The sequence below is a fragment of the Gorilla gorilla genome, chromosome 18 (genome assembly GCF_029281585.2).
Source record: "Gorilla gorilla gorilla isolate KB3781 chromosome 18, NHGRI_mGorGor1-v2.1_pri, whole genome shotgun sequence".
Taxonomy (NCBI): domain Eukaryota; kingdom Metazoa; phylum Chordata; class Mammalia; order Primates; family Hominidae; genus Gorilla; species Gorilla gorilla.
Window position 1 is genome coordinate 108,374,463 of NC_073242.2, and position 12,621 is coordinate 108,387,083.

At 44.0% G+C, this 12,621-nt stretch overlaps 1 protein-coding gene across 1 annotated transcript in view; it reads left to right on the forward strand.

Moving 5' to 3' along the window:
* The window catches only part of VAT1L (vesicle amine transport 1 like), a 191,740-nt gene that overhangs the window by 63,993 nt on the left and 115,126 nt on the right, over positions 1-12,621 (forward strand). Inside the window, exon 4 of the mRNA XM_031003006.3 lies at positions 10,457-10,599. Within this exon, the coding sequence (XP_030858866.1) occupies positions 10,457-10,599 (143 nt within the window). The remainder of the gene's footprint in view (positions 1-10,456; positions 10,600-12,621) is intronic.

Here is a 12,621-nt window from a genome sequence, read left to right on the forward strand (position 1 = left end):
AAAGTCACCTCCCTCCCACCCTTGATCCTGAAGCTGCCTGCTGTGCTCCGTGAGGACGGGGTGTCAGGAAACCCAGCTGAGGGGGATCTGATCAGGCATCTCGGGCACTGGCTGGCAGCTGAGTTTATGTGGGGAGTGGGCGTCATTGTTGCCAGATCACTTCATGAACATGTCCTGTCCCCACAGGCTTAGCAATAAGGCAGCTTGCATTTAAACCTCACCACTTCCAGTTGCTAGTACTTAGACTTTCTGAGCCTCAGTTTCCAATGATCCTGGCAAGATTACTCTGAGTAAGTTCCCTTGCTGTTTCTGAGCCTTTCTTCCAGATGGCAATATGATGTTGGGTGGATAGAATGAGATGTGTGTAAAGTACCCAGCATAGTGCTTGACAAAGCGTAACTTACCAGGAAGAGGTGGTTCCCCTTCCTTCTCTCCTTTTGGCCTACAGATCCACAACTGTCCTACAGCATAAGGCAGTGGTTAAATTGTGGAAGCTGGAGTCATACTACTTGGATTCAGATCTTCTCCCTGGTATTACTGTGTGACTTTAGGCTGTTACCTAACTTCTCTGTGCTTCGGTTCTTCCATCTGGGAAATGAGGATGAACTAGTACCTACCTCATAAAGGTTGTGATGAGGATCGAATGAGCTATTATTTATAGGGTATGTTGAGCCCTGCCAGGTACACAGTAAACTCTGTGGAGCTGGAGTTGAATGAATCAACCTATATGCTTCACCACTTTGCCTCACTCACTTCTTAATCCAGGACCTTTGCAATGAGCTCAGAGCAGTCTAAGTAGAAGGAAAGGTTTAAATTGTCATCTTCCCAGTCACTTGCTGGAGCAGAGCTGTGACAGGCTAGGAAAACCCGGTGCACCGTGGCCAAGCATCAAGAGCCTCAGAGCCTGCTAATGGGGATGGGGGCTTATTTTCTCTTCCTACTTCTCTGATCACAGAAGACTGTGTTGGTCATGCCCTGATCTACAGGATCCCACACACTAAACCCATGGACTCTGATGTCAGCCTCAACTAGGAAAAGAGGAAGTGGATTGTTACAATGCCATAATTGAGCAAATTAGAAGGATGCCTTTATAGAGCAGTGGATCTCAGCGCCGTCAGCACATTAGAATTATCCAGGGAATGTATAATTATATACGAATAGTCAGGCCACATCCAGGTTTTAAATAAAATACCTGATTATCAGATATTCTGAGCATCATGGAGCCTTTCTCCTCTAAATCACAGGGAATGTGCCAGTGATTTACCATGATGATTTATGTCAGTGATTCTCAGCTTGAGCTGCATCAGAATCCCCTAGAGGGCCTGTTCAAACTCAGGCTGCAGGGCCCCATCCTGGGAGTTTCTGATTCCATAAGTCTGGGTTGGAGCCTGGGAATCTGCATTACAGCAAGTCCCCAGGTGATGTTGAGGCTGCTGGCTCTGGCACCACACACTGAGAAGCACGGATCCATACAATGAATAAAAGAGAAAAAAATAAGACACTGTCCACCAAGTCTTCTCAAAGAATATGTCTACTTCTTTTGGGGATTAAAAAAAAATTAGGCTGGGTGCCGTGACTCATACCCGTAATTCTAGCACTTTGGGAGGCCAAGGAGGGCAGATCATGAGTTCAGGATTTCGAGACCAGCCTGGCCAGCATGGTGAAACCCCATCTTCACTAAAAATATAAAAATTAGCCAGGCGTGGTGGCACATGCCTGTAGTCCCAGCTACTTGAGCAGCTGAGGCAGGAAAATCTCTTGAACCCGGCAGGTGGAGGTTGCAGTGAGCCAAGATCGCACCACTGCACTCCAGCCTGGGCAACAGAGTGAGACTCTGTCTCAAAAAAAAAAAAAAAAAAAATGTCCATACTTATATTTTGAGCAATTGAAAAATGCCTGTCCCACTCTTTTCCATTTTTCTTCCCTCTCTCCTATCTCAGCCATGCACCCCTGTAACCTCCTGCCATTGAAATTCTCAGCACCTGTGTGTCACAGCGCATGTCACGTGTAGGTCAACAGCTTTGCAGTGACAAACAAAGAAAAAGAAAAACTGACTGATGCTTGAAGCATTGTAGGTGAGAACATAGAATAGTCTTTGCTGCCTTTGGTGGCAGGTCACATGGATCAGCCCACACAGTGGAGTCTGAATTTCCTCTTCTTACAACAATTGAGTCACTGAATTGTTGAGCAGACAAATGACAGCGTGATCTGAAAAAAATGTTTCTGACTCTGTGTCTAAACCTCAATGTGGGAGCTTGTATTGTTGTAAGAAAAACGTAAGTGTGGCTTATGCATCCAATGTACTTGATTTTGTGATAATTTTCAGTTATTTTTGCTCATCTAAGTACCTCTATGCGTCGATGAAGATGCAAAAATAAACTGACAATCTTTGGAAGAAGAAAATCTTACCTCACCATCTCCTCCAAGTCTCTTCTCCGAACATTCACAAGCTCATTCTGCTAATTCATTTCCATTCTTTGACTACATTAATGATCTGTGGTTTTCATGAGCTGTTTAACAGTGAAAACAACTTTTAGAAGAGATATACAAAATTCTTTTTGTAAGATGATCTTGAAAATAGTCAAGTTAGTAATAGAAAGTTCCATTTTCATCAAACTTGGTACAGGGACTCAACTTTCATACTTTTTGGGAGATTTCTCCAAATACACTGTTTTTGGCCCAGCTAAATAACTAGTCAATGTGATCAAGAAATCTTAGAACTGAAGAGACCACAGAGATCATTAAGTCCAAGTTCCCATTTTAAAAATGTGAAACCGGCTGGGCGTGCTGTTTCACGCCTGTAATCCCAGCACTTTGGGAGGCCGAAGCAGGCAGATCATGAGATCAGGAGTTTGAGATCAGCCTGGCCAATATGGTGAAACTCCGTCTCTACTAAAAATACAAAAATTAGCTGGGCATGGTGCCGCGTGCCTGCAGTCCCAGCTACTCAGGAGGCTGAGGCAGGAGAATCGCTCGAACCCGGGAAGCAGAGGTTACAGTGAGCCGAGATCGTGCCACTGCACTCCAGCCTGGGCAACAAAGCGAGACTCCGTCTCAGAAGAAAAAAAAAAAAGTGAAATCAAGGCACAGAGACATGAGATTGCCCCTAGTCACACAACCCATTTGAGAAACTTGACCACAGGTGAGTCCTTTCGTTTTCCTTATCTATCTCCCCCAACATGCCCACACACTCCACTTTAATCCATGCCCTTCATTGTCTGCATATGTCCAAAAACACAGTGCACCAATGCAGTCTTTTGCTAGTGGTTCAGTGGAATTGGTGCTCTCATTCTCATGGTTTAGGAATATAATTGTACTTTAATGGTTTATTTATTTTATTAATGTCTGTCATCTTCATTACAATGCAAGTTCCAAGACAGGGAACATATACATAAATAACTCGTTTATATTTCTGGCACCTCTGATAATGTTTGATCCAGTAGAGATGCTCATTAAATAGCACTGTAGTCACTCCTGTAATCCCAGCACTTTGGGAAGCCAAGGCGGGCGGATCACGAGGTCAAGAAATTGAGACCATCCTGGCCAACATGGTGAAACCCCATCTCTACTAAAAATACAAAAATTAGCCGGGCATGGTGGCGGGCACCTGTAGTCCCAGCTGCTCGGGAGGCTGAGGCAGAAGAATTGCTTGAACCCAGGAGGTGGAGGTTGCAGTGAGCTGATTGTGCCACTGCTCTCCAGCCTGGCAACAGAGGAAGACTCCGTCAAAAAAAAAACAAAAAAAACAAAAAAAAAACACTGTAATGATGGAATGAATGACTCAATGAAGTAACAGAGAGGCTGAGAGTCAAAGGATATAAGGAATAAACCGGGAGAAAAGACAGGAAAGAGGATTCCAAGCAGTGGGGATTGTATGTGCAAAGATCCTACAGTGAAAGAGAGGGTGGCACTTAGGAAGAACTGATTGTTTTTCCTTGTGGTCAAGGTAGAGTTCTGGAATACGGTGAGAAACAAGGCTGGAGGAGTAGACAGTATTTACATTACAGAGATTTTCCTAAGCCGTCCATTCTCTGTCCTTACTTAGTTGAGTTTCTGATGCTAAATCCTGAATCTCAGTGCACTGGTAGGATCATCTAGCCTACATTCCCACTTAATGGGTAAAAAGAATTTCAACTGGGCCCCATCCCAATCTCAAAACTGTTATAGCTAAAAACTGCTCCTTACTCAGTACTTAATATGTACCAGGCAGTGTAGTAAGCCTTTGAAGAGATGAATTCACTCCTCCAATCATTCGTTTACATGCTGGAATATGATCTTGCTTTAAACTGCCAGTCTGTCGATCAGGGTCATATATTTCAGGGACCTAAATCAGCTCCCTTGTTACCACAGTCCCTGGATTCCCTGCTGCCTGTGCTCTGATTAAGGAGACTCCAGCAGCTCTGCAATAAGGATTGAGTTGATTAACATCTGGTTGAAAATCTCTTCGCCCATATGAACCTGAGACAAAGCCATCCAAAGAGTAATTGATGGCAAAGACCCGCAGTTGTCTCTAAGATGTCAACTCGAGGGCTTAGCTGCACAGATGAGAAGATTAATAGCAGAGTGGCCTTGGAGTCAGGGATACCTGGATTTGACTTCCAGCTTTATCATTCACATGCCAGGTAACCTTGGGAACTTTCCTTTTCTCTCTGAATCCCCATGTTTAGGTATGAAAAGAAGAGGCAAATACTTACACTAAAGGTGGTTTAAGGATTTAACGAAGCACCTTAGTACAGTATCTGCCCCATGGTGGGACAAAAGAAGCCGCAGCTGCTATTAATGCCGTATTGTTAGCCAAAGGGAAGACAAGGGCAGATGTGGTGCAGAATTCTTACGTTCAAAAGAAGGAAGGAAAATCCATTAAAAATAAGCGCATGCAAATCGTCATTTACTGCAGTGACTGGGAGAATGGACTGTCTTGCTCATTTTATGTTCTGGTTCTGGAGGTAAACTGCAAGGTCCTTTTTATTGAAAGTTCATTCTGTCTTCCACAAATGTTATTGAGTCCATGCTATTTGCTAGGCACGTAGGAGAAACGAGGATAAATGAGCTGCTGATCCTGCATTCACCTCGGGAGTTGGAGAAGGGAGAATACGGATTTTCTATAAATGTGTGGGAAGGCACTTTTCTGCTTAAATACAGAATGCTAAGCATTATTTAAAATTTATTGAAAATATTACCAGGGCCTCTCATTGCCTAAGACAGGTGATGGAGAACAGAAAGGCCGCAAGTAGATATGTGATGAATTTGTGTTTTCCATCCATTAATCTTTATATAAAAGTATAGATTATTATATATTATACATAATACTTACATAGCATACTAATCTTAATTCTGTTATTAGTAACTCTATTTCTATATTACTTATTAAATAGTATATATTATGTATATATAATTATACATATACACATCATGGCTATATATATTAATTGTACATTATTCTAGTTATAAGTCATTATATATTTATCTATTATCTAATACTCACATATTTTATGTTATATAATAATATAAGTACATAAGTGATTTGGATTACCTATATTATCTCTCTCTCTTTTTTTTTAACCATGTGCATGTTTTTCTTTAAAATAGAAATAGTGAAGTTCTGCTTCAGTCAGAACCTGCATAGGTTAATTAAATCCACGCTTTATTCCAACTCTATAACACTAAAGGACATGAAGGCTGCAAAACGACTGGGAAGGGCTGCCCCCATACACTCAACTCCTCCAGTTTCTCATGCATCCGTCCACCAAGTTTTACCAGACATTTACTATGTGCCAGGTTCTGCACTGGGCACAGGAGCAGAGGGCCGGTGGAGACACAGTCCCTGCCCCCAAAGAGCTCACAGATGGGGCAGGCAGAAGTCACAGAGGCCGTGGTGGTCACGCTTCAGGAGAAAAGAACCACAAGTCAAAGGGGCACAAAAGGGGGCAACCAACTCTATCTGGGATGCTGGAAAGGATTCCTGGGGATGGAGATGACTGAGTGGGAATAGCCCTGATTGGAAGAAGAAAGAGGAAGGGAGGGCATAATGAGAAGGGGGAAAGCATGTGGGGAAACTGGCGTTGATGCTAAAATAGCATAGTCATGCAGGATCTGATAACAGGATAGCGGATATGCTGCTACTGCAAATGTAATAAGACCAAGAAAAATAGTAAGAGAGGACTTAGGAGTACTGATAGCAAGTATGTATTGAGCACTGATTGTTCTAGGCACTTTGATGCACTATATCACGTAATCTCACAGTAAACCTAGACTGTGTAGAGTATTGCTATCCAAATATTTTAGACGAGTGAACAGAGGTGCCAATACGTTGCTCAGCTGGTATGTGTGGCAGCCAGGAGTGAAACAGATCAAGCTGTTACTCTAGTGGTGTTGGAGCAGACACCTAACCTCTGTAAACCTCAGCTTCTTCCTCAGTAAAATAAGGTAACGCTGGGCACAGTGGCTCATGCCTGTAATCCTAGTGGTTTGGGAAGCCAAGATTGATTACTTGAGGCCAGGAATTCTAGACCAGCCTGGGTAACATAGTGAGACCCCATCTTTACAAAAAAAAAATTTTAAAAAGGCTGGGCTTGGTGGCTCACACCTGTAATCCCAGCACTTTGGGAGGCCGAGGCGGGCGGGTCACCTGAGGTCAGGAGTTCGAGACCAGCCTGACCAACATGGAGAAACCCCGTCTCTACTAAAAATACAAAATTAGCCAGGCATGGTGGCACATGCTTGTAATCCCAGCTACCCTGGAGGCTGAGGCAGGAGAATCGCTTGAACACAGGAGGCAGAGGTTGTGGTGAGCTAAGATCGTGCTGCTGCATTTCAGCCTGGGCAACAAGAGCGAAACTCCATCTCAAAAAAAAAAAAAAAAAAAAAAACTATTTGGGTGTGGTGGCATGTACCTGTAGTCCCAGCTACTGGGGAGGCTGACGCAGGAGGATCACTTGAGCCCAGGAGTTCAAGGTTGCAGTGAGCCATGATTGAACCACTACACTCCAACCTGACAGAGTGAGACCCTGTCTCTAATAACAAACAAAAGTAAGATGAAAGGTCATTCTGAGAATGCCAGGGTTGAGGGCTGCACAATGCCATGCTCATGGCAAATGCTAATTGTGGTGGCTGAAGTTCCATGTGTGTTAGGGAGTAGAAATTGGAAAAGTGGAGGAAATAAGTGAATGAGGGGAGACTGGGTCAGATAATAGGGCCCAGTCTAGTGTGATAAACTAGATGTGTGCATTTTATTCTGAAAGCTGTGATGGATATTGGGAAGTCCAAAATAAATAGTGACATGTTCAGTGTTGTGTTTGAGAAATGTCACTCTGACCGCAGAAGGACTTTTGGAAACAGCCAGGTCAGGTGGAGGAGTGTTGTCATAGTCCAGGGTGAGAAATATGATGATCCAGACTAAGAAGAGACAGTTATAAGAGCTGTCGAGGACAAAGAGATAACGCAGTTGCTGAATATAGGGACGTGGGGTTGAGGGAGGAAGAGGAGGCCAGGATGCTGCCCAGATTCCTGGCTTTAGCGCTGGGGAATGGTGCAGTCCATCCACTGAAGCAGGAAACACAGTAAGAGGAGTGTTAAATTGCATCCCACCCCCACCACTCCAAATTCATATGTTGAAGCCCTAACCCCCAGTACCTCAGAACGTCACTTTATTTGGAGATAGGGTCTTTACAAAGGCAATCGAGTTAAATTGAGGTCACTGGAGTGGGCCCTCATCCAATATGGCTGGTGTCCTTATGAGAAGGGGAAACTCGGACACAGAGTGTCATAGAGAGAAGACGGCGTGGAGAGACGCAGGGAGAATAGGCACATCTACAAGCCGAGGAGAAAGGCCTGGAATAGATCTTTCACTCACATCCCTCAGAAGGAACCAACCCTGCCAACACCTTGATTTTAGACTTTGAGCCTCCAGAACTGTGAGAAAAGGAATTTCTGATGTTTAAGCCACTGGGTCTGTAGAACTTTGTTACAGCAGCACTAGGAAACTGACTTAGGGAGTAACTCATTCAGAGATGGCCACGAGTTAGGTTTTGGATCAGTTGAGTGTGATGTGTTGCTTTTGGGACAGCCAGGTGGAGACAAATGCCAAAACGATAGAGATGCAAGTCCAGGACTCAGTGGGCAGCTTGGGACTGGAGATTAACACATGCCAATCATTTTGGACACTCTGGCATCCATAGCACAGTGCAAGCAGTACAGAATAGAAATTTGAAAAATAGTTGAATGAATAAATGAATGTCCTATTTGCCTAAGGACAGAGGGCGAAGGGAATACAGGGAGACTGGAACTAATTGTAATTTCCCATCCCAGTAGTAAGAAGGTTATCTCAAGCCCTGTCCATAAGGAGCTATAATTATGACATATCTGAGGCCAGCAAATTTTAGAGAATTGCTGCATTGGTTGCTGATATTTACCCTCCCTAGAAAACATAGTCCTCTCTTTGCTTTATAAAATCTAGAAGGTAGAAGAATTAAACAAGTATCAATGCTCTTCTTAGGACAGAAAACTATAGCCTGTCCAGAGTCTCAGGTTTATGCCCATATTCTGAAATGTTGACCTCCAAGGGAGTGTGCCAGCAACATGTCTATTTTAGGTAGGAAGTTTAAAGCCTGCTTCGCTTAAAATGTCAAAATAAGTAGACAGCATAACAATGGAAAGTGGTAATAAGTGGAAACCAGGAGACCTTACTTTGAATCCCAGATTTGCCTCTGAAAAAGTGGGTAACCTTAACCTTTCTGAATGTCTTTTCCTTTATCTATAGAGCAGTCAGGGGAGGGGGTAATTGGATGATCTTCCAACTCTGACATTCTGTGATTCTCTCAATGTTGCCTTTAATTGCAACGGGTGATAAGATGACATTTCCATAAATTGACCTGCCAACCTGATTTAGTCCGCCAGCATGAAGACATGAAAATAAGATGATAGGCAGAAATTAACATCACAGATGACGCTGGTAGAATATTTTCCCTCCTTAAAATGGCAGATGGAACACCAGAAAGAGACAACACTTGGCTTTAGAATGCACCTTAGTTACCAGAAAACTGGGTTTTACTGGAAAATGCCTGAATATACATGACCACAACATTTTGTCCAATGACTTCAATTTTGACCATACTGAAAAACGATATGGAAAAATAAACCTGCTCCTAACTGCATGTGTGATTTCCCCTGGACCACTTAATATTTAAAACTTGTGTTGACCTTTTCTCTATATGCCTGGACATCTCGGCAATGGATATAATAAGCCCCTAAGGGGGAAAGGTAATTAGGATTTATTATCTAAGTGTCACATTTTGTGCCAGGTCTTTGACTGGTGTTGCAAAATACCTTATTTACACTTCCCTGTAGAAGATGCTGTCAGCCACATCCTATCATTTTTGCACTTAACATGCCGAAGGTTGCTTAGGACTTCTGTCTGCTGTGGGAGCCCACTTGACTGGAAGAAGCCAGATAGGCACAGGAATTACTATTGCAGAAGCAGCCCTCAACAAGTATCAGATGCAAATGTGCTGGATAAATACTCCGGCTTCCTTGCTCATGGTTGGGATAACTCAGAGGCGTATTCTACACTTGGTCACAGGGTTCCCCAGAGGGATTGAGCTCCAGTTATACATGGTAGATAAGGCCTTGATAACACATCTTTTATTGGCTGCCTTCTTTTACTGTCTTAATACCTTGTTATTTCCTGAGATCATTGTCCAGGTAAAATACCTACATCCAAATCGTTATCTCAGGTTCGGCTTCTGGGGTACCAAAACTAAGACATCTGCAAGAGCCCTGTGAAGTAGGTGCCATTGTAAGATATCAGTTTTTAAGTCTTGGTGCTTGGATTCGTCTGATTCCCATTGACTTTCCTCTATGCCAGTGATCCTTAACTACAGGACATTTTGTCCTTCCACCGAGGTGACACTTTGCAATGTCTGGATACATTTGTGGTTGTCACAACTGGGAGGATGCTACTGGCATGTAGTAGGTAGAGGCCAGGAGGGCTAAACATCTGACAATGCATAGTACAGTCTCCTACCACAAAGACTAATCCAACCTTAAAAAGGCCCCCGGGGCACAGTGGCTTGCGACTGTTATCCTAGCACTTTAGGAGGCTGAGGCGGGTGGATTACCTGAGCTCAGGAGTTCGAGACCAGCCTGGGCAACACGGTGAAACCCCATCTCTATGAAAAATACAAAAAATTAGCCGGGCATGGCAGCATGTGCCTGTAGTCCCAGCTACTTGGGAGGCTGAGGCAGGAGAATCGCTGGAACCCGGGAGGTAGAGGTTGCAGTGAGCCGAGATCGCACCACTGCACATTGCACTCCAGCCTGAGTGACAGAGTGAGACTCCATCTCTTAAAAAAAAAAAAAGTCAATAGTGCCGATGGAGAAATCCTGCTCTACACTCAGCAAGACTGGCTATGATCTGGTGGCTCCTATGTGTGACATAGCTATTGTCTTTTCCTTCCAGGGTCAAGCTGTGGCTCAGCTGTGTTCCACTGTCCCCAACGTGACTGTCTTTGGAACAGCCTCTACTTTCAAGCATGAAGCAATCAAAGACTCTGTGACCCACCTCTTTGACAGAAATGCAGACTACGTGCAAGAAGTTAAAAGGTAAGATGTTTGCTTTTGAAAAAGCACCAGGCTGGCCCTTGCTCTGCTCTCAAAGAGCAGTAGCACTTATTTAAAGGAGAGATAATAATAATATGTAGCAAACCTATATTGGGGGCTTAGTATTATTAGCTCTGTGCCAAATACTTCACACTCATTAGTTCATTTAATCCTCTTAACCCCACTATTATCACCAAGGAACGAATCGGCTAACTTGGAAAGTTAATGTATTAAAGTTACGCTAGCTCCTATTTGACCATCTTAACACATGGAACTTTATTTCTCATTCATTCATATGATAGCTTAAGGTGGATATTTGGTGGATGATCTTCTGTAAGAGCATTCAGAGACCCAGGCTCTTTTCATCTTATGGTTCCACTATTGTCTTGGGTCTAAAGGTCCTTTGCTTCTAGCCAACAGATGGACAGACAGCACCAAAGGGTCATGAATAGGAGGTTTTATGGGCCAGTCCCAGAAAGAACACACACACTTCTCATAGTCTAGCACTACTGCTCAGGTCGTCGGCTACGCCTTACTGAAAGCAAACTGACAAACCTTGTCATTGTGTGCAGCCAGGAAGGCCTGGCACTGGCAGTAAAGGGTGGAGCCTGGAGTCAAGCCAGGCATTTCAACTTTGGAGCCCGTGATTTTCCTGTACAGATAGCACCTCTCTGAACAGTGAAGCATGAGCCAGAATTATCCATAGGAAGAAAGGGGCAGGGAGGGGGCTGTTCTGGGAAAGGAAAGTCATGTGCATGCATTCTGAGGAATGCAAGAGCCTCAGAGGCTGGGAGAACTACAAGAAGGCTTATTGGGGTGCAAGTCCAGGGATGTCTTGTTATCTCATCTAATTATAGGTATTGGCAAAGGGACACCTGGGGGGAAAGGGAAGAAGGGGCATGAGGTGAGGCTGAGCAAGGAGACAGGTATCAGATGCACATAAAGACCATGTACACCAATCCAGCAAATGTGGACTCCAACCTGGGTGTGACCAAGAGCCACTGACAGACTAAAATGGGGCTATGATTGATTTGAGTTTTGAACAATCACTGGTGGTGCAGAGGGGATGGATGGGAGGAGGGAGGCTGGAGCTGCAAGATAATTTGCTGGCTGTTGCAGTCACCTGGGGGAATGATGGTTTATAACCTGTGATTCTGAAATTATTGATCATGGCCACATGTGTGTCAGCATAGGGAAGCAGATGGAAACCCAGCTGCCATCATGGTTTCAGATGATTTTGTGTGTCTCACTCTGGCTATTGCTCTGGGCCCCAGGCTTGTTCTCAGGGTCCATGCCACTCAGAGCTTCTGAGAGGATTCAGATTTGGGCCAGAGCCATTGTTTCGGCACTCTCATTTTCCAACACAAAATTGTTACATACAAAGGTATTACGTTGTCCAGATAGAATCATAATAAAGAAACAAGGCTGGGCACAGTGGCTCATGCGTATAATCCCAGCACTTTGGGAGGCCAAGGAGGGCAGATCACTTGAGCCCAGGAGTTTGAGACCACCCTGGCCAACATAGTGAAGCTCGATCTCTACCTATGCCCCCCCAAAAAATACAAAACGTAGATGAGCATGTTGATGCATGCCTGTAGTCTCAGCTACTCAGAAGGCTGAGGTGGGTGGATCGCTTGATCCCCAGAGGTAGAGGTTGCAGTGAGCTGAGATCATGCCACTGCACTCCAGCATGGGTGACAGACAGCAAGAGCCTGTCTCAAAAGGGAAACAATTTTCTTCAAATCACAGATTAAGATGGGAAAACTGAAGGACAATTGGATGGGAGAGCTGGTTATTTGAGGTGATAGTTTTAGAACAGATTTGGTGAAACTTGGGAAGTTTCTTGAAAAGGAGAGGGTTCTGATGGTCTTAGTTTTCAGATTTATTTTTCAATTTTGAATGCAGATCATTGCATATAATTTAAGGTTGTCCCAATAGTTCCAGCAGGATGTGAAAGGAAAGCTTAAAGCTAGATGTCAGAAGTTGACCCTCTGTTTCTCAGATGTCTAGAGGCTGCAGGCTAAT